Genomic DNA, 22,273 nt, shown 5'->3' with positions numbered 1-22,273 from the left:
GAGGAGAGGAGGGAGAGAGAGAGAGAGGGGGAAGGAGGGAGAGGAGAGAGAGGGAGAGGAGAGAGAGGGGAAGGAGGGAGAGGAGAGAGAGGGAGAGGAGGGAGAGGAGAGAGAGGGGGATGAGGGAGTGGAGAGAGAGAGGAAGGAGGGAGAGGAGAGAGAGGGAGAGGAGAGAGAGGGGGATGAGGGAGTGGAGAGAGAGGGGAAGGAGGGAGAGGAGAGAGAGGGGAAGGAGGGAGACGAGAGAAGAGAGGGGAAGGAGGGAGAGGAGAGAGGGGAAGGAGGGAGAGGAGAGAGAGGGGGATGAGGGAGAGGAGGGAGAGGGAGAGGAGGGAGAGGAGAGAGAGGGGAAGGAGGGAGAGGAGAGAGAGGGGAAGGAGGGAGAGGAGAGAGAGGGAGAGGAGGAGGAGGAGGGGAGGAGAGAGAGGGGGAGGAGAGGGAGGGGGGGAGGAGAGGGAGGGGGAGAGAAAGGGAGGAGGGGAAGAGGAAGATGTTGAAATGTTTGTTTGCCAAATCACACAGCCCAATAATACTGTTACCACAGAAACAGTGACATTTCAAAACCAAATCCCCATTGCCTAAACCACACCCCCATTACCTAAACCACACCCAAATGACATAAACCACACCTCCATTACATAAACCACACCCCATTACCTAAACCAAACCCCCATTACCTAAACCAAACCCCCATTACCTAAACCACACCCCCATTACCTAAACCACACCCCCATTACCTAAACCACACCCCCATTACCTAAACAAAATAAAGAGTGGGAGGGAAAACTAGAAACATCTGTTTATGACTAGAAACACTGTAATTCTGCCTGTGGGTTGAACGAGAGAAAATGAGAGATGAATACCAGCTTGTTGATAGCTGACATCGTGGCTAATTTAACAACACAGCTATTAGACTGACATGATGGGACTGTTATACAGTTGAAGTCGGAAGTTTACATACACTTAGGTTGGAATCATTAAAACTCGTTTTTCAACCACTCCACAAATTTCTTGTCGGTTAGGACATCTACTTTGTGCATGACACAAGTAATTTTTCCAACAATTGTTTACAGACAGATTATTTCACTTCTAATTCACTGTATCACAATTTCAGTGGGTCAGAAGTTTACATACACTAAGTTGACTGTGCCTTTAAACAGCTTGGAAAATTCCAGAAAATTATGTCATGGCTTTAGAAGCTTCTGATAGGCTAATTGACATCATTTGAGTCAATTGGAGGTGTACCTGTGGATGTATTTCAAGCCCTACCTTCAAACTCAGTGCCTCTTTGCTTGACATCATTGTAAAATCAAAAGAAATCAGCCAAGACCTCAGAAAACAAATTGTAGACCTTCACAAGTCTGGTTCATCCTTGGGAGCAATTACCAAACGCCTGAAGGTACTACGTTCATCTGTACAAACAATAGTTAGCAAGTATAAACACCATGGGACCACGCAGCCGTCATACCGCTCAGGAAGGAGACGCGTTCTGTCTCCTAGAGATGAACGTACTTTGGTGCGAAAAGTGCAAATCAATCTCAGAACAACAGCAAAGGACATTGTGAAGATGCTAGAGGAAACAGGTACAAAAGTATCTATATCCACAGTAAAACGAGTCCTATATCAACATAACCTGAAAGGCCGCTCAGCAAGGAAGAAGCCACTGCTCCAAAACCGCCATAAAAAAGCCAGACTACGGTTTGCAACTGCACATGGGGACAAAGATTGTACTTTTTTGAGAAATGTCCTCTGGTCTGATGAAACAAAAATAGAACTGTTTGGTCATAATGACCGTCGTTATGTTTGGAGGAAAAAGGGGGACACTTGCCAGCCGAAGAACACCATCTCAACCGTGAAGCACCGGGGTGGCAGCATCATACTGTGGGGGTGCTTTGCTGCAGGAGGGACTGGTGCACTTCACTAAATAGATGGCATCATGAGAAAGGAAAATGATGTGGCTATATTGAAGCAACATCTCAAGACATCAGTCAGGAAGTTAAAGCTTGGTCGCAAATGGGTCTTCCAAATGGACAATGACCCCAAGCATACTTCCAAAGTTGTGGCAAAATGGCTTAAGGACAACAAAGTCAAGGTATTGGTGTGGCCATCACAAAGCCCTGACCTCAAGCCTATAGAACATTTGTGGGCAGAACTGAAAAAGCATGTGCGAGCAAGGAGGCCTACAAACCTGACTCAGTTACACCAGCTCTGTCAGGAGGAATGGGCCAAAATTCACCCAACTTATTGTGGGAAGCTTGTGGAAGGCTACATGAAACGTTTGACCCAAGTTAAACAATTTAAAGGCAATGCTACCAAATACTAATGGAGTGTCTGTAAACTTCTGACCCACTGAGAATGTGATGAAATAAATAAAAGCTTAAATAAATAATTCTATTATTCTGACATTTCACATTCTTAAAATAAAGTGGTGATCCTAACTGACCTAAAACAGGGAATTTTTACTTGGATTAAATGTCAGGAATTGTGAAAAACTGAGTTTAAATGTATTTGGCTAAGGTGTATGTAAACTTACGACTTCAACTGTATATGCCATTTAGCAGACTAACTTTTTCAAACAGAAATTTGCATCCTGTAGCACTAACTCCAAAAAGTTTTGGGACACTGTAAAGTCCATGGAGAATAAGAGCACCTCCTCCCAGCTGCCCACTGCACTGAGGCTAGGAAACACTATCACCACCGATAAATCTACAATAATCGAGAATTTCAACAAGCATTTTGCTACGGCTGGCCATGCTTTCCACCTGGCTACCACTACCCCGGCCACCAGCTCTGCACCCTCCGCTGCAACTTGCCCATGTCCCCCCCCGCTTCTCCTTCACACAAATTCAGACAGCTGATGTTCTGAATGAGCTGCAAAATCTGGACCCCTACAAATTATCTGGGCTAGACAATCTGGACCCTTTCTTTCTAAAACTAACCGCCGAAATTGTCGCAACCCCTTTTACTAGCCTGTTCAACCTCTCTTTCGTAACGTCTGAGATCCCCAGAGATTGGAAAGCTGCCGCGGTCATCCCCCTCTTCAAAGGGGGTGACACTCTAGATCCAAACTCTTACAGACCTATATCCATCCTGCCCTGCCTTTCGAAAGTTTTTGAAAGCCAAGTTAACAAACAGATCACCGACCATTTCGAATCCCACCGTACCTTCTCCGCTATGCAATCCGGTTTCCGAGCTGGTCATGGGTGCACCTCAGCCACGCTCAAGGTCCTAAACGATATTATAACCGCGATCGATAATAGACAGTACTGTGCAGCCGTCTTCATCAACCTGGCCAAGGCTTTCGACTCTGTCAACCACCGCATTCTTATTGGCAGACTAAATAACCTTGGTTTCTCAAATGACTGCCTCGCCTGGTTCACCAACTACTTCTCAGATAGAGTTCAATGTGTCAAATCGGAAGGCCTGTCGCTCTTGCTGTTGGTGACTCTCAGCCCCATATACTACCCACCACTGTGACCTGTACGCTCTTGTTGGCTGGTCCTCACTACATATTCGTCGCCAAACCCACTGGCTCCAGGCCAACTATAAATCACTGCTAGGCAAATCCCCGCCTTATCTTAGCTCATTGGTCACCATAGCAACACCCACCCGTAGTATGCGCTCCAGCAGGTATATCTCACTGGTCATCCCCAAAGCCAACACCTCCTTTGGCCGCCATTCCTTCCAGTTCTCTGCTGCCAATGACTGGAATGAATTGCAAAAATCTCTGAAGCTGGAGACTCTTATCTCCCTCACTAACTTTAAGCATCAGTTGTCAGAGCACCTTACCGATCACTGCACCTGTCCAGAGCCCATCTGAAATTAGCCCACCCAACTACCTCATCCCCATATTGTTATTTATTTTGCTCATTTGCACCCCAGTATCTCTATTTGCACATCTATCATTCCAGTGTTAATACTAATTGTAATTATTTTGCACTATAGCCTATTTATTGCCTTACCTCCATAACTTGCTACATTTGCACACACTGTATATAGATATTTTCTGTTGTATTTTTGACTTTATGTTTTGTTTTACCCCATATGTAACTCTGTGTTGTTGTTGTTTTTATCACACGGCTTTGCTTTATCTTGGCCAGGTCGCAGTTGTAAATGAGAACTTGTTCTCAACTGGCTTACCTGGTTAAATAAAGGTGAAATAAAAAAATTAAAAAATGCGTGCATACATTTTACGTATGTGTGGTCCCGGGAACCGAACCCACTACCCTGGCATTACAAGAGTCATGCTCTAGCAACTGTGTGGACGACTGGACGTGATTCAGAACCTCCAAGGCTATGTCAATCAATATTAAGATGGGCCCTTTCCAAAGCTTACCCAAATAGTGGGTCTCGGAATAGATCAGTTGACTATTTTTAACATGCCTCAAGCAACAAAACAAGTCAAAGCACTTCTCAAACACTTTATTCTAACCACTATACAAAAGCAGAACAATAAAAGAACAGTCTTTGAGACTCTCTGACTCTGTGGGTCTCATAATCAGGAAGAGGAAGGGGGTGTCATGTGACAGTTGACCCATGACCTCAGCTGAGAAAGAGTAGGTGGGAGTGGTGGGATCAGTTTCGGTTGCCTGGCGGTTGCTGGCATTAGGGAGGGGGTAGCAGTGAGGTGTATAGCTGAGGGAGTTGGGGTGTTGGGTCTGTCCTGGGGCCGTATTACAGCAGGATATCGCCAGGATATCTCCCCAACGCCCCACCCAGCCCCCCAACAACCGTCCCCCCATGTCACAGTGAGGCAGAGGGGTATTTATAGTGGAACTGAGACTGGGACGCATGGTGACCTGTCTCTGTCTGTCCCTTTGTGTTTCCCTGTCTGTCTGTCTCTGTGTCTCTATAGTGGAACGCATGGTGACCTGTCTGTCTGTCTCTGTGTCTCTATAGTGGAACGCATGGTGACCTGTCTGTCTGTCTGTCTGTCTATGACTGTGTCTTTCCCTCCGTCCATCTGTCCGTCTTTATGTCTCTCTGTCTGTCTCTCTGTGTCTGTCCCTGTCTCTCTGGACAGCGGCCATAGAAATCACTCAGGTAAGAGGTGTGGCTCAATAGCCTCTTTGTGACAGGGAGGATACAGTCAATCATTGTCCTAACTCAGTCAGTGTCACCTCTCTCTCTCTCTCTCTCTCTCAGACTAATCGTCTGTGGAATTCCACATGCACAAACAGAGACAGACACCAAAATAAACACACAAACTAACAGTTGAATAAACACACACTCTCACACACAAAATGAGCATTCTCAAATGTGGCGCCCTTTAACACAGTGTCCCCTCACACCATTGTTCCACACAGGCCCTGCCAAACAGGACAATGGACCAAGCATCAGTTTATCATCAACTCTAACCCTTGTTTAGTAAATAACCTCTCTCTCTCTCTCTCTCTCTCTCTCTCTCTCTCTCTCTCTCTCTCTCTCTTCTCTCTCTCTCTCTCTCTCTCTCTCTCTCTCTCTCTCTCTCTCTCTCTCTCTCTCTCTCTCTCTTCTCTCTCTCTCTCTCTCTCTCTCTCTCTCTCTCTCTCTCTCTCTCTCTCTCTCTCTCTCTCTCTCTCCTTTCTCTCTCTCTCTCTCTCTCTCTCTCTCTCTCTCTCTCTCTCTCCCCCCCCTCTCTCTCTCTCTCTCTCTCTCTCTCTCTCTCTCTCCCCCCCCCCCTCTCTCTCTCTCTCTCTCTCTCTCTCTCTCTCTCTCTCTCTCTCTCTCTCTCACACAAAACCACCACCATGGGATTAAATCTGGCTCTACCACTTCCTCTTCCCTGTATCACATGCACGCACGCACACACACACGTCACAAGTAGAACAGATTAAGACTAAGACCCTCTTTACACTTATAAGACCCTCCTTCTCTGTTAACTGTTGTTTTCAATATATTGTGACGATTCCTCAATTGGTAACATGCTAGTATACACTGACAACATTATGTTGTAGGAATCAGATTGGACATTATAACAAATACAGTATAGAAGTAAAGGAGAAAAGCACTTTAAAAATACAAGTCAGAATCATGTTCATGTGAAGGCTCAAATATCTGGAAAAATACAAGTCAGAATCATGTTCATGTGAAGGCTCAAATATCTGGAAAAATACAAGTCAGAATCATGTTCATGTGAAGGCTCAAATATCTGGAAAAATACAAGTCAGAATCATGTTCATGTGAACGCTCAAATATCTGGAAAAATACAAGTCAGAATCATGTTCATGTGAACGCTCAAATATCTGGAAAAATACAAGTCAGAATCATGTTCATGTGAACGCTCAAATATCTGGAAAAATACAAGTCAGAATCATGTTCATGTGAACGCTCAAATATCTGGAAAAATACAAGTCAGAATCATGTTCATGTGAACGCTCAAATATCTGGAAAAATACAAGTCAGAATCATGTTCATGTGAAGGCTCAAATATCTGGAAAAATACAAGTCAGAATCATGTTCATGTGAAGGCTCAAATATCTGGAAAAATACAAGTCAGAATCATGTTCATGTGAACGCTCAAATATCTGGAAAAATACAAGTCAGAATCATGTTCATGTGAAGGCTCAAATATCTGGAAAAATACAAGTCAGAATCATGTTCATGTGAAGGCTCAAATATCTGGAAAAATACAAGTCAGAATCATGTTCATGTGAAGGCTCAAATATCTGGAAAAATACAAGTCAGAATCATGTTCATGTGAAGGCTCAAATATCTGGAAAAATACAAGTCAGAATCATGTTCATGTGAAGGCTCAAATATCTGGAAAAATACAAGTCAGAATCATGTTCATGTGAACACTCAAATATCTGGAAAAATACAAGTCAGAATCATGTTCATGTGAACGCTCAAATATCTGGAAAAATACAAGTCAGAATCATGTTCATGTGAACGCTCAAATATCTGGAAAAATACAAGTCAGAATCATGTTCATGTGAAGGCTCAAATATCTGGAAAAATACAAGTCAGAATCATGTTCATGTGAAGGCTCAAATATCTGGAAAAATACAAGTCAGAATCATGTTCATGTGAACGCTCAAATATCTGGAAAAATACAAGTCAGAATCATGTTCATGTGAAGGCTCAAATATCTGGAAAAATACAAGTCAGAATCATGTTCATGTGAACGCTCAAATATCCAGTAAACACAGTGCTGAATGAATCTCCATGTGGTCAGAGATACAGTGCCATCAAGCGACGTTTTGGCCAGGAGGGCAGAGAGCTTGATCCATGACCTCCAGAGCACAGACCAAGATCATCTAACCTTTAGGTCAGCTAGAGTAGTGGTTCCCAAACCACCAACTGAATTTTGCTCTGCCCGGACTAACTTTAAAGTACCACCTCATGTGCATTTTACCAGTAGGACTATGGTCTCATGAGTCTTCTCAAGTACCCCCTTGTGGATAATAATTATAATAATAATAATACATGGGACTTAAAGTGCCTTTAAAAAGTATTCATACCTCTTGTCTTATTCTACATTTTGTTGTGGATTAAATATATATATTTTCTTACCAATCTACACACAATACCCCATAATGACAAAGTAAAAACATGTTTTAGACATGTTTGCAAACTTATTGAAAATGAAATACAGAAAGATCTCCTTTACATAAGTATTCACACCCCTGAGTCAATACTTTGTAGAATCACCTTTCTGGGTAAGTCTCTAAGAGCTTTCCACACCTGGATTGTGCAACATTTGCCCATTATTATTTTCAACATTCTTCAAGCTCTGTCAAATTAGTTGTTGATCATTGCTAGACAACCATTTTCAGGTCTTGCCATAGATTTTGAAGTAGACTTAAGTCAAAACTGTAACTCGGCCACTCAGGAACATTCAATGTCTTCCAGCTGTGAAAAAAGTACCCAATTGAGTAAAAGTAAAGATACCTTAAAAGAAAATGACTCAAGTAAAAGTGAAAGTCACACAGTCAAATACTACTTGAGTAAAAGTCTAAAAGTATTTGGATTTAAATATACTTAAGTATCAAAAGTAAATGTAATCGCTAAAATATACTTAAGTATCAAAAGTAAAAGTAAAAGTATAAATCATTTCAAATTCCTTATATTAAGCAACCCAGACGACACGATTTGCTTGTTTTGTAAATGTACAGATAGCCAGGGCACACTTCAACAGTCAGACATGATTTACAAACTAAGCATTTGTGTTTAGTGAGTCTGCCAGATCAGAGGCAGTAGGGATGACCAGGGATGTTCTCTTGATAAGTGCGTGAATTAGACAATTTTCCTGTCCTGCTAAGCATTCAAAATGTAACAAGTACTTTTGGGTGTCAGGGAAAATGTAAGGAGTAAAAAGTACATTCTTTTCTTTAGGAATGTAGTGAAGTAAAAGTAAAAGTAGTCAAAAATATAAATAGTAAAGTAAAGTACAGATACCCCAAAACACTACTTATGTAGTACTTTAAAGTATTTTTACTTAAGTACTTTACACCACTGCTATCTTCTTGGTAAGCATAGATTTGGCCTTGTGTTTTAGGTTATTGTCCTGCTGAAAGGTGAATTCATCTTCCATTGTCTGGTGGAAAGCAGACTGAATCAGATTTTCAGCTTGGATTTTGCCTGTGCTTAGCTCCATTCAATTTATTTTGTATCCTGAGAAACTCCCAAGTCCTTAATGATTACAAGCATACCCATAACATGATGCAGCCACCACTATGCTTGAAAATATGGAGAGTGGTACTCGGTAATGTGTTGTATTGGATTTGCCTCAAACATAACACTTTTTATTCAGGACAAAAAGTTTATTGCTTTGACACATTTTTTGCAGTATTACTTTAGTGCTTTGTTGCAAACAGGATGCATTTTGTACAGGTTTCCTTCTTTTCACTCTGTCAATTAGGTTTGTATTGTGGAGTAACTACAATGTTGTTGATCCATCCTCAGTTTTCTCCTATCACAGCCATTAAACTCTGTAACTGTTTTAAAGTCACCATTGGCCTCATGGTGAAATCCCTGAGCGGTTTCCTTCCTCTCTGGCAACTGAGTTAGGAAGGACGCCTGTATATTTGTAGTGACTTGGTGTATTGATACACCATCCAAAATGTAATGAATAACTTCACCATGCTCAAAGGGATGTTTAATGTCTGCTTTTTAAATGTTTTACCCATCTACCAATAGGTGCCTTTCTTTGCGAGGCATTGGAAAACGTCCCTGGTCTTTGTGGTTGAATCTGTGTTTGAAAATCACTGCTCAACTGAGGCTGTCATTCAAAAATCATGTTAAGCTCTATTATGAGTGAGTCCATGCAACTTATTATGTGACTTGTTAAGCAAATGTTTACTCCTGAACTTATTTAGGCTTGCCATAACAAAGAGGTTGAATCCTTATTGAGTCAAGACATTTCAGCTTTTCATTTTTTATTAATTGGCAAACATTTCAAATAAAATAAATTTTGACATTATGGGGTATTGTGTGTAGGCCAGTGACAAAAAAAATCTATATTCAATCCATTATAAATTTAGGCTGTAACACAACAAAATGTGGAAAAAGTAAAAGGGGTGTGAATACTATCTGAAGGCACTGTTGCGCTTTTCAAGGACCCAATCACTTTACAATTATAGAATTAAAAAAAACACACAAAAACAGGAGTCAAAACAAAATAAGAGACTAAACAAAACATGAATAAAGAGAGGGGTGGGCTTAAAGAAGGGAAAGAGTGTGATGTATCAGTGTATGGGGAGGGGAGGGTTGGGATATGCAACGCTGCTGGGTTGAGAGTGTGATGTATCAGTGATGGGGAGGGTTGGGATATGCAACGCTGCTGGGTTGAGAGTGTGATGTATCAGTGTATGGGGAGGGGAGGGAACCACTGAGATAGAGACTAGGGTTTGTTCAGGGGTCTAGTGCCACAAGGGGTAGGATTTGAGAAAACCTGGGTAAAAACAGAGTTTCTTGGCTTTAATACAGAGAAATCAAACACACCAGACTACATGGTGTTAAGGATTCGGGAGGACAGGGAATTTGACGACAAGTTGGGGTTTTTGAAACACAAAATCATCTAGTCTTTGTGAAGCAGGTGCAAAGGATAGTTTTTTACTGGGCTTTGAGCTTTGATCCAAGAAAACAATGGGAACCGCAACAAGATATTGAATACTAATATTCTTTATTTACTGTGTAGTCTACTGGTAAACAATTTTAAACATGATTAACCTGCCAGTGAAATGGGGCTCCTGAGTAGTTAAACTAAGAAAACGGACAGTGTGGCTTCAAGATCAAATACAATGAGCTCCAAATGTATTGGGACATTTTTGGTTGTTGTTTTAGCTCTGTACTCCAGCACTTTGGACTTGAAATTATACAGACTGTCAGCTTTTATTTGAGGGTATTTTCATCCATATCATAGTCATTGTTTCATTTTAAATCCAAAGTGTTGGAGTACAGAGCCCCCCCAAAAAAAGAAAAGTCACAATACTTTTGCAGCTCACTGTAGATGCTCAACATTTCTGTTGCTGATTTGGTCCTTTCTAGTGTGACCATTTAGTCACATTTTACATTTACATTTTAGTCATTTAGCAGACGCTCTTATCCAGAGCGACTTACAGTTAGTGCATAATTTATTTTTCATACTGGCCCCCCATGGGAATCGAACCCACAACCCTGGCGTTGCAAACGCCATGCTCTACCAACTGAGCTACATCCCTGCCGGCCATTCCCTCCTCTACCTTGGACGACGCTGGGCCATTTGTGCGCGCTCCATGGGTCTCCCGGTCGCGGCCGGCTACGACTGGATTCGAACCAGGATCTCTAGTGGCCTTAGACCACTGCGCCACTCGGGAGACATAAGTCACAAGGGGTCCAGAGTCTGACATAACCCCTCTAGCATGGTCCTCTTAACCCTAGTTGCTCTGAATAAGAGTGTCTGCTAAATGACATGGCTGACCTAACACTATAATTGCTGTGCTTAGTGAGGATTTGTCCTGGCTGTTTTTCATGACACCACAGAATAGACCAAACCAAACCTCCATGGCTACATGGATGGCATTCTCAGGACGTGACGTCCAGTACAGCATAATCAGAAAACACAGCGAAAAAATGGTTCTATTCATTTAATTAGAGGAACATTATGGTCTATTGACAGGGATTTTGCTGGGATATCCCTGGTCATATATAGCCTTCCTGCAGGCTTGTAGAAACATTCTCACTGTTCAGTTCATAAAGTCCTGTGTAGCTCAGTTGGTAGAGCATGGCGCTTGCAACGCCAGGGTTGTGGGTTCGTTTCCCACGGGGGGCCAGTATGAAAATGTATGCACTCACTAACTGTAAGTCGCTCTGGATAAGAGCATCTGCTAAATGACTAAAATGTAAAAATTTAAATGTTGAATCCTTTGTTGTCGTAATCATGTAACATAAACAAATATATTAGCTCATTCCAAACTGCCCATTGGTACAAGGAGTACTAGTAAGATAGGTCAGAAGGTTTTCCTCATTCAGGTGCTTCCAGCCCTGAATGCTGATTGGGTGACAGACGTGGTATATCACACCTTATACACTGGGTGGTTCGAGCCCTGAATGCTGATTGGCTGACAGACGTGGTATATCAGACCTTATAAACTGGGTGGTTCGAGCCCTGAATGCTGATTGGCTGACAGACGTGGTATATCAGACCGTATACCACTGGTATGACAAAAAATATATTTTTACTGCTCTAATTAAGTTGGTAACCAGTTTATAATAGCAATAAGTCACCTCTGGGTTTGTGATATATGGCCAATATACCACGGCTAAGGGCTTTGTCCAGGAACTCCGCGTTGCGTCGTGCATAAGAACAGCCCTTAGCCGTGGTATATTGGCCATATACCACACCTCCTCGTGTATATATATATACAGTACAGTTCTGTCATATCTAGAAATATATCTACAGTAAATGTCTGTGACATTTGGCCTACCAGCAGCAGCATGGGTCTCCTCCATGTTGTGAGGCCAACGATCCCTGACAGAATCACCTGAAGAGGAAGAAGAACACAGACACCAGTCAGCAATACATAGTCAGCAATACATACTGTATACCATGCAGACAGACAACCACCCACAACCACACAACCACACACACACACTCACATTAATGAACACACACGCACACACACACTTGTCTCCATTATCCTCTGGTATCAGTGTGTGTGGTCTAAAGCCTGGTGCTTCCTGTTCTCCCCAGCTCCTCCATTGTGCTCATGATATGGGCTCACATAGTTCAGACTGCTCAGATCCCTCTGGTTCTATCTGACTGCACAGTGCAGTGGCTGGAACCACTTTTCATATACACAGAGGGACACAGCGTCACACACACACAGGCCTATAGCTGGATGACCCCTATAGGCTCAGTGGGTCTGATGGTCTTAGAAAGGACAGAGCTCTTCTAGTACGTAGTAGTATGATCCATGTAGTTTCAATACCAGCCGAAACAGTACTGCCAAAATCTCTCTCTCTCTCTCTCTCAAAAGAAGACCAACTGAGAGACATCTCCTCCTCCTGATACTCTGACCAGATTCTTATCAAGCCAGGCCAATCCACATGTTTCAAATCCACTGGTAATAAATTAGCATCTAGTGACAGCACCCTGAGGTGACTGACGGAGCAGAGGGTTTTTGGGGGATGGAATCTTGCTTCTCCAGATGTGCCTACTCCGGTTGCACCCCATTCCCCATATAGTGCACTATATTGACCAGAGCCTCATGGGAGTATAAATAGCGAATAGGATGCCATTTGAGACGTAGCCTCTCTCTGCTCTGTGTCCTCATCTCTCCTCTCCTGCCCTCTCCCATCACCCCGTTACCCCATCCACCCCCACCTCCCCTCACCCCCACCTCCCCATCCACCCCATCACCCCGTTACCCCGTCACATCATGTCCCCCATCACCCCGCTACCCCAATCACCCCCATCTCCCACACCACCTCCCCCATTTCAACATTACCCCCACCTCCCCATATCACCCCCATTCACCACCAGTGGATAATTGACTCAATATGTGGCTGCTGCATATATGATGTCTCACCACTAACAGTCCCTGGATGGACTGAGCAGACCTGCTTATCATTGGATTGTTATAGTATGATATCCATTTCAGAGAGTTTCGCCTATAGAGTCTTGAAGTTCATGTGAAGTCTGTTTTCAATTAGAGTTGTTTAGGTTCAGACATGTTAGTCATTTAGCAGACGCTCTTATCCAGAGCAACTTACAGTTAGTGAGTGCATACATATTATTATTTCATTGTTTTCATACTGGCCCCCCATGGGAAACGAACCCACAACCCTGGCGTTGCAAACGCCATGCTCTACCAACTGAGCTACAGGGGAGCTACACGATTCACCTGAGGTGAATGTCAACTAAGGTTGTGGGAATGTTGTCAAATATAAGGTTGTGTAAATGTTGTGTGGAGGTTGTCTAAGGTTGTGGGAATGTTGCTTAAAAGTTGTCTGAATGTTGTCAAAGGTTGTGTGAATATTGTCTAAGGTTGAATGAATGTTGTCTGAATGTTGTCAAAGGTTGTGTGAATGTTGTCTAAGGTTGAATGAATGTTGTCTGACTTACTATGACATAATGAACTAAAGCAGAGAGTGCCTGTTTCCTTCAGCTTCCTGTGAAGGCTACTGCACCACACTTCCCAACAATAACTACAGAGTTACTTCAACAGACCATAACTCCCTTACACAGATTTCCTGGAACATGGGAGTATGCTGAGTGAGTCAGTGTGTTGGCTGAGGAGTGATTTGCCAGTGAACATTAAAAAAATGACTTTAAACAGGATAATTTGCCAAATGTTCATATTTTGCACAAGTTTTTCACACAATATTATGCACTTTTCACAAATGTAGAAGCGCATTGGCCTACTTGACATCTACAAAGGCCAAGTGAAGTCTACAACACTGCCGGCCCTATAGATCAGTGGGAAAACCCTACAATATCTCAGAATACTCTTTAGTCATTTCACATTCTTGGGAAGAACACACACACACACACACACACACAAAAAAAGTGTTTCAGAAGTATTTTCTGATTAAACTGAAAGGGCCTAATACTCCTAAATGAAGTGGTCTGTCACAGTGGCTGAACAGATGAAGACTAAACAGGGCCATTATTCTGGGGTTTGGCAGGCCTGGCAGCCACCATTGTATTTTGTCTGAGTAGCAGTAGTAGCTTGACAAGCATGTAACCTCTGTGTTGAAGACTTAGAGATGTTAGAGAAGTCATTGTACAATGCACAGTCCCACTTTAAAAGAACAGCAATGTTCAATGCTTAATGAACCCTTTATAAGGCCTACGTAGATTCTTAACAAGTGAATCCATACTACTAGTTAGGCCTATGTAAAATGTTTTAAACTGGTCCTTACACTGTAGCTGTCTTCTCTATTGTAAGCTACAATTGTCTGTCTTCTCTCAACTAAAGCATGGGTGAGCTGAGCTCAGTCTGTTGCTGAGAGAGAGAGAGCATTATAAAGCATTTTAGGAGTCGTGAGCGATAAGGTTTCTCCATATAACCAGGTTAGAATCGATGGGTCTGAGAGCAGATGTGTTTCAGGCAGCAGGAAGGGATGCTCAACAAGAAATATAGCCTTTTATTACACTATTATATAAACCAAGATGGAGAAAGACCAGGGCTGCATCCCACAATGACACCCTATTCCCTATTATTTAGTGCACTACTTTTGACCAGGGTCCAGAAGGCTTACACTATGTAGGGAATAGGGTACCATTTAGGACTTCACCCAAGATGGACACCCTGGTGCCATTTAGGATTTCACCCAAGATGGACACCCTGGTGCCATTTAGGACTTCACCCAAGATGGACACCCTGGTGCCATTTAGGACTTCACCCAAGACGGACACCCTGGTGCCATTTAGGACTTCACCCAAGATGGACACCCTGGTGCCATTTAGGACTTCACCCAAGACGGACACCCTGGTGCCATTTAGGACTTCACCCAAGATGGACACCCTGGTGCCATTTAGGACTTCACCCAAGACGGACACCCTGGTGCCATTTAGGACTTCACCCAAGACGGACACCCTGGTGCCATTTAGGACTTCACCCAAGATGGACACCCTGGTGCCATTTAGGACTTCACCCAAGACGGACACCCTGGAGAAATAAATATTAAAGCTCCGGGTCTGGTTCAGAACAAGTAATCCTACATCAGAAAGGGTTTTCCAAGAGAAACTTTAGTCACAATGTTTTCTGAGAAAATTTGGTGATTTGAGATGAGCTTTGTGAGGTGAAGACAGTCACAGACCAGGAAATGTCTAGTGGTACTGGTGAGTAATGACTAGACTATAACCCTTGACCCTGATACTGACATTCCTTACAATAGGACAGTAGTAGTCCCTTATTTGGACTGACTGATTTATAAAGAGACAGATTTGGATTTAAACTTTATTTCTACCCAGTCATTTCCCACAATCTGTTCCACTCACATAGTATCCTACTGCAGCCGTTACCAACATAAACCACCCTAAAATAATGTCAACAAACACGTAGCCTAATACTACAGGACAATCTAAAATAGCATCTAGATATGACACCAGGCTAGTGCTCTGCCATGTCTTCTGGGTCTGATTTGCGTAATAGTTCCAGAACTGCTACACTACCACCAAGTACGAAGTCATGTTTTGCAGGGGGGTCAGGTACTTGTTTCCCTCATTGAAGTGCTAATCAATTTATGACATTTTTGGCATGCGTTTTTCTGGATTTTTTTGTTGTTGTTCTGTCTCTCACTGTTCAGGTGAACCTACCATTGAAATTGTGGACTGATTGTTTCTTTGTCGGTGGGCAGACGTGCGGGATCGGCAGGGGATCAAATACTTTTTTCCCTCACTGTAGGTTGGAGTCATTAGAACTCATTTTTCAACCACTCCACACATTTCTTGTTAACAAACTATAGTATTGGCAAGTCGGTTAGGACATCTACTTTGTGCATGACACAATTAATTTTTCCAACAATTGTTTATAGACAGATTATTTGACTTGTAATTCACTGTATCACAATTCCAGTGCGTCAGAAGTTTACATACACTAAGTTGACTGTGCCTTTAAACAGCTTGGAAAATTCCAGAAAATGATGTCATGGCTTTAGAAGCTTCTGATAGGCTAATTGACATCATTTGAGTCAATTGGAGCTGTACCTGTGGATGTATTTCAAGGCCTACCTTCAAACTCAGTGCCTCTTTGCTTGACATCATGGGAAAACCAAAAAAAATCAGCCAAGACCTCAGGAAAAAAATGTGTAGACCTCCACAAGTCTGGTTCATCCTTGGGAGCAATTTCCAAACGCCTGAAGGTACCACGTTCATCTGTACAAACAATAGTACGCAAGTATAAACACCTTGGGACCATGCAGCCGTCATACCCCTCAGGAATGAGACGCATTCTGTCTCCTAGAGATGAACGTACTTTGGTGAAAAAAGTGCAAATAAATCTCAGAACAACAGCAAAGGACCTTGTGAAGATGCTGGAGGAAACAGGTACAAAAGTATCTATATCCACAGTAAAACAAGTCCTATATCGACATAACCTGAAAGGCCGCTCAGCAAGGAAGAAGCCAATGCTCCAAAACCGCCATAAAAAAGCCAGACTACGGTTTGTAACTGCACATGGGGACAAATATAGTATTTTTTGGAGAAATGTCCTCTGGTATAATGAAACAAAAATATAACTATTTGGCCATAATGACCATCATTATGTTTGGAGGAAAAGGGGGCGGCTTGCAAGCCGAAGAACACCATTCCAACATGAAGCGCGGGGGTGGCAGCATCATGCTGTGGGGGTGCTTTGCTGCAGGAGGGACTGGTGCACTTCACAAAATAGATGGCATCATGAGAAAGGAAAATTATGTGGATATATTGAAGCAACATCTCAAGACATCAGTCAGGAAGTTAAAGTTTGGTCGTAAATAGGTCTTCCAAATGGACAGTGACCCCAAGCATATTTCCAAAGTTGTGGCAAAATGGCTTAAGGACAACAAAGTCAAGGTATTGGAGTGGCCATCACAAAGCCCTGACCTGAATCCTATAGAACATTTGTGGGCAGAACTGAAAAAGCGTGTGCGAGCAAGGAGGCCTACAAACATGACTCAGTTACACCAGCTCTTTCAGGAAGAATGGGCCAAAATTCACCCAACTTATTGTGGCAAGCTTGTGGAAGGCTACCCGAAACGTTTGACCCAAGTTAAACAATTTAAAGGCAATGCTACCAAATACTATTTGAGTGTATGTAAACTTCTGACCCACTGGGAATGTGATGAAATAAATAATAGCTGAAATAAATCATTTTCTCTACTATTATTCTGACATTTCACATTCTTAAAATAATGTGGTGATCCTAACTGACATAAGACAGGGAATTTTTACTAGGATTAAATGTCAGGAATTGTGAAACTGAGTTTAAATGTATTTGGCTAAGGTGTACAGTGAGGGAAAAAAGTATTTGATCCTCTGCTGATTTCGTGCGTTTGCCCACTGACGAGGAGGTGATCGGTCTGTAGTTTTGATGGTGGCTTTGTTTGAGCAGTGGGGGACAGAGTGGCAACAACAAGGTCCGGAGGGACGCATGTCAGGAGTGTTGTACATTGATTTGCATTTTGATGAGGGAAATAAGTATTTGACCCCCTCTCAATCAGAAAGATTTCTGGCTCCCTGGTGTCTTTTGTGCGGGTAGCAAGCTGAGATTAGGAGCACACTCTTAAAGGGAGTGCTCCTGATCTCAGCTTGTTGCCTGTATAAAAGACACCTGTGCACAGAAGCAATCAATCAATCAGATTCCAAACTCTCCACCATGGCCAAGACCAAAGAGCTCTCCAAGGATGTCAGGGACAAGATTGTAGCCCTAAACAAGGCTGTAATGGGCTACAAGACCATCGCCAAGCAGCTTGGTGAGAAGGTGACAACAGTTAGTGCGATTATTCGCAAATGGAAGAAACACAAAAGTACTGTCAATCTCCCTCGGCCTGGGGCTCCATGCAAGATCTCACCTCGTGGAGTTGCAATGATCATGAGAATGGTGAGGAATCAGCACATAACTATACGGGAGGATCTTGTCAATGATCTCAAGGCAGCTGGGACCATAGTCACCAAGAAAACAATTGGTAACACACTACGCCGTGAAGGACTGAAATCCTGCAGCGCCCGCAAGGTCCCCCTGCTCAAGAAAGCACAAGCGCTGGTAGAGCACGGCGCTTGTAACGCCAAGGTAGTGGGTTCGATCCCCGGGACCACCCATACACAAAAATGTATGCACACATGACTGTAAGTCGCTTTGGATAAAAGCGTCTGCTAAATGGCATATTATTATTATTATTTATTATTACCTGTTGATAGAGTAGCTATCATAGACCAAGAACATGGAGAGATTAAAATACTGCCATCGTATTAATTAATTATGTGTGTGTGTGGTGTTAATAAACCTATTAGGCAACTATACTCACTGAAGACCCAGCCCAGAAAGGGCATGAGTTTCGGATGGGTGGAGAGCTACTTAGGGAGAGAGCTCCGAAGGAGAGCGCGACCATGGAGCAGCCGAGAACCAGTTGCAGTAATCCGAGGGAGAGAAGCGGGCGGCCGGGGAGCAGCGCTGGGAGCAGCCTCGACTGAGAACCAGGCATGCGAGAGGCAGATATGCAGTGGGGCGGCCGGCTCCTGAACGTCGGGTCTGCCAACTGAGAGGCCAGCGGAACCCTGTTTACAGGGCAACACGATCCGGGGAGAACTACCGGGAGAGACATTGGAGACGCGCTAGCGGAGAAAGGACAACAAACTAACGAACGTGGATCGAACGTGAACTCCTAGCGAGGAGGCGGATGATCATTTTAGTTTTGTTCCCAAATTAAAGCGGAGATCCGTATGTTGAGTTCGTGGATCTTAGCGTCATTACGCATGGTCGTCTCGAGGTGGCTGAGTTTGAAGTTTTAAAATAACTGCTCTCCGTGACCAGGGCTAGGATTGCGTTTCACATATTTTGGCAGAGGCACAAGAAGGGCGGAAGAGGGGAGGCGGGGGGTGCGTGGGAAAAGGCCACACATCCCCGACCCCGACTGGCATGACCAAGTGTTGAGGGCGCAGAGGGGATATTTTGCTGTCAAATGAATCAAGGATTTAATTCTTACCTCCGCAGGTAGATTTTATTTTGAGTCAGGCCGTCGTCATTATTTGTACTGAAAATGAATTGATAAAGGAGATTCATTAGGCTATGTCTTATTAATTGTGCTTTGATGACAATTTAACTGAATAAAATGTAAACTTATAAAAACGACATTATCTCTCCAGATGATAGCTTTGATGTCGATGTTGTGCTTTCATACAGGAGGTTAACTAAACACATCTAATCTCACACTCCCCTCCCTTTGTTGAGATGACTGTCTGTGATGTGTGTAACCTTTTCACACACAACACTATTGTTAACAACAGCTGTAGTTCTGGTGTCAGAACATATTAAGATTAGGATCACTTTATTGGTCAACCGAAATTTGACTTCCGCTTTAAACCCAACCCTTCCGAAAGACACACATACACACATACATACATACATACATACAGTTGAAGTCGGAAGTATACAAACTCGTTTTTCAACCACTCCACAAATTTCTTATTAACAAACTATAGTTAAGTCGGTTAGGACATCTACTTTGTGCATGACACAAGTATTTTTCCAACAATAGTTTACAGACAGATTATTTCACTTATAATTCACTGTGTCACAATTCCAGTGGGTCAGAAGTTTACATACACTAAATTGACTGTGCCTTTAAACAGCTTGGAAAATTCCAGAAAATTATGTCATGGCTTTAGAAGCTTCTGATAGGCTAATTGACATAATTTGAGTCAATTGGAGGTGTACCTGTGGATGTATTTCAAGGCCTACCTTCAAACTCAGTGCCTCTTTGCTTGACATCATAGGAAAATCAAAAGAAATCAGCTAAAACCTCAAAAAAAATTGTGGACCTCCACAAGTCTGGTTCATCCTTAGGAGCAATTTCCAAATGCCTGAAGGTACCACGTTCATCTGTACAAACAATAGTACACAAGTATAAACACCATGGGACCACGCAGCCGTCATACCACTCAGGAAGGAGACTTTGGTGCGAAAAGTGTACATCAATCCCAGAACAATAGCAAAGGACCTTGTGAAGATGCTGGTGGAAACAGGAACAAAAGTATCTATATCCACAGTAAAACAAGTCCTATATCAACATAACCTGAAAGGCCGCTCAGCAAGGAAGAAGCCACTGCTCCAAAACCGCCATAAAAAAGCCAGACTACGGTTTGCAACTGCACATGAGGACAAAGATTGTACTTTTTGGAGAAATGTCCTCTGGTCTGATGAAACAAAAATATAACTGTTTGGCCATAATGACTATCATTATGTTTGGAGAGTCCTGACCTCAACCCTATCGAACACCTCTGGGATGAATTGGAACGCCGACTGCGAGCCAGGCCTAATCGCCTGACATCAGTGCCCGAACTTACTAATGCTCTTGTGGCTGAATGGCAGCAAGTCCCCGCAGCAATATTCCAAAATCTAGTGGAAAGCTTCCCAGAAGAGTGGAGGCTGTTATAGCAGCAAAAGAGGGACCAACTCCATATTAATGCAGTCCTTTGTAGCTCAATTGGTAGAGCATGGCGCTTGTAATGCCAGGGTAGTGGGTTCGATCCCCGGGACCACCCATATGTAAAAATGTATGCACGCATGACTGGAAGTCGCTTTGGATAAAAGCGTCTACTAAATGGCATATTATATTATTATTATTTATTATTGGCCATGATTTTGGAATGAGATGTTCGACGAGCAGGTGTCCACATACTTTTGGTCATGTAGTGTACATACATACATACAGTGGGGAGAACAAGTATTTGATACATTTTTACATTTTAGTCATTTAGCAGACGCTCTTATCCAGAGTGACTTACAGTTAGTGAGTGCATACATTTTTCATACTGGCCCCCCCTTGGGAATCGAACCCACAACCCTGGCGTTGCAAGCGCCATGCTCTACCAACTGAGCTACAGGAGGCCTATTTTGCAGGTTTTCCTACTTACAAAGCATGTAGAGGTCTGTAATTTTTTATCATAGGTACACTTCAACTGCGAGAGACAGAATCTAAAACAAAAATCCAGAAAATCACATTGTATGATTTTTAAGTAATTAATTTGCATTTTATTGCATGACATAAGTATTTGATCACCTACCAAACAGTAAGAATTCCGGCTCTCACAGACCTGTTAGTTTTTCTTTAAGAAGCCCTCCTGTTCTCCATTCATTACCTGTATTAACTGCACCTGTTTGAACTCGTTACCTGTATAAAAGACACCTGTCCACACACTCAATCAAACAGACTCCAACCTCTCCACAATGGCCAAGACCAGAGAGCTGTGTAAGGACATCAGGGATAACATTGTAGACCTGCACAAGGCTGGGATGGGCTACAGGACAATAGGCAAGCAGCTTGGTGAGAAGGCAACAACTGTTGGCGCAATTATTAGAAAATGGAAGAAGTTCAAGATGACGGTCAATCTCCCTCGGTCTGGGGCTCCATGCAAGATCTCACCTCGTGGGGCATCAATGATCATGAGGAAGGTGAGGGATCAGCCCAGAACTACACAGCAGGACCTGGTCAATGACCTGAAGAGAGCTGGGACCACAGTCTCAAAGAAAACCATTAGTAACACACTACGCCGTCATGGATTAAAATCCTGCAGCGCATGCAAGGTCCCCCTGCTCAAGCCAGCGCATGTCCAGGCCCGTCTGAAGTTTGCCAATGACCATCTGGATGATCCAGAGGAGGAATGGGAGAAGGTCATGTGGTCTGATGTGACAAAAATAGAGCTTTTTGGTCTAAACTCCACTCGCCGTGTTTGGAGGAAGAAGAAGGATGAGTACAACCCCAAGAACACCATCCCAACCGTGAAGCATGGAGGTAGAAACATCTTTCTTTAGGGATGCTTTTCTGCAAAGGGGACAGGACGACTGCACCGTATTGAGGGGAGGATGGATGGGGCCATGTATCGCGAGATCTTGGCCAACAACCTCCTTCCCTCATTAAGAGCATTGAAGATGGGTCGTGGCTGGGTCTTCCAGCATGACAACGACCCGAAACACACAGCCAGGGCAACTAAGGAGTGGCTCCGTAAGAAGCATCTCAAGGTCCTGGAGTGGCCTAGCCAGTCTCCAGACCTGAACCCAATAGAAAATCTTTGGAGGGAGCTGAAAGTCCGTATTGCCCAGCGACAGCCCCGAAACCTGAAGGATCTGGAGAAGGTCTGTACGGAGGAGTGGGCCAAAATCCCTGC

At 43.2% G+C, this 22,273-nt stretch overlaps 1 protein-coding gene across 1 annotated transcript in view; it reads right to left on the bottom strand.

Moving 5' to 3' along the window:
- LOC121530717 (protein FAM189A2) overlaps nucleotides 1-19,219 on the bottom strand; it is a 43,836-nt gene extending 24,617 nt beyond the window's left edge. Inside the window, exons 1-2 of the mRNA XM_041835901.2 lie at nucleotides 18,415-19,219; nucleotides 11,889-11,945 (exon numbers count right to left, since the gene is read on the bottom strand). Coding sequence (XP_041691835.2) covers nucleotides 11,889-11,945; nucleotides 18,415-18,711 — 354 coding nt within the window. The 5' untranslated portion in view covers nucleotides 18,712-19,219. The remainder of the gene's footprint in view (nucleotides 1-11,888; nucleotides 11,946-18,414) is intronic.
- Between the last annotated feature and the right edge of the window lie 3,054 nt (nucleotides 19,220-22,273).

Source organism: Coregonus clupeaformis, chromosome 18 (assembly GCF_020615455.1).
Source record: "Coregonus clupeaformis isolate EN_2021a chromosome 18, ASM2061545v1, whole genome shotgun sequence".
In the NCBI taxonomy this organism is placed as follows: Eukaryota; Metazoa; Chordata; class Actinopteri; order Salmoniformes; family Salmonidae; genus Coregonus; species Coregonus clupeaformis.
Note: the sequence above shows the minus strand (reverse complement) of the source record. Positions and strands in the feature narration are given on the sequence as shown.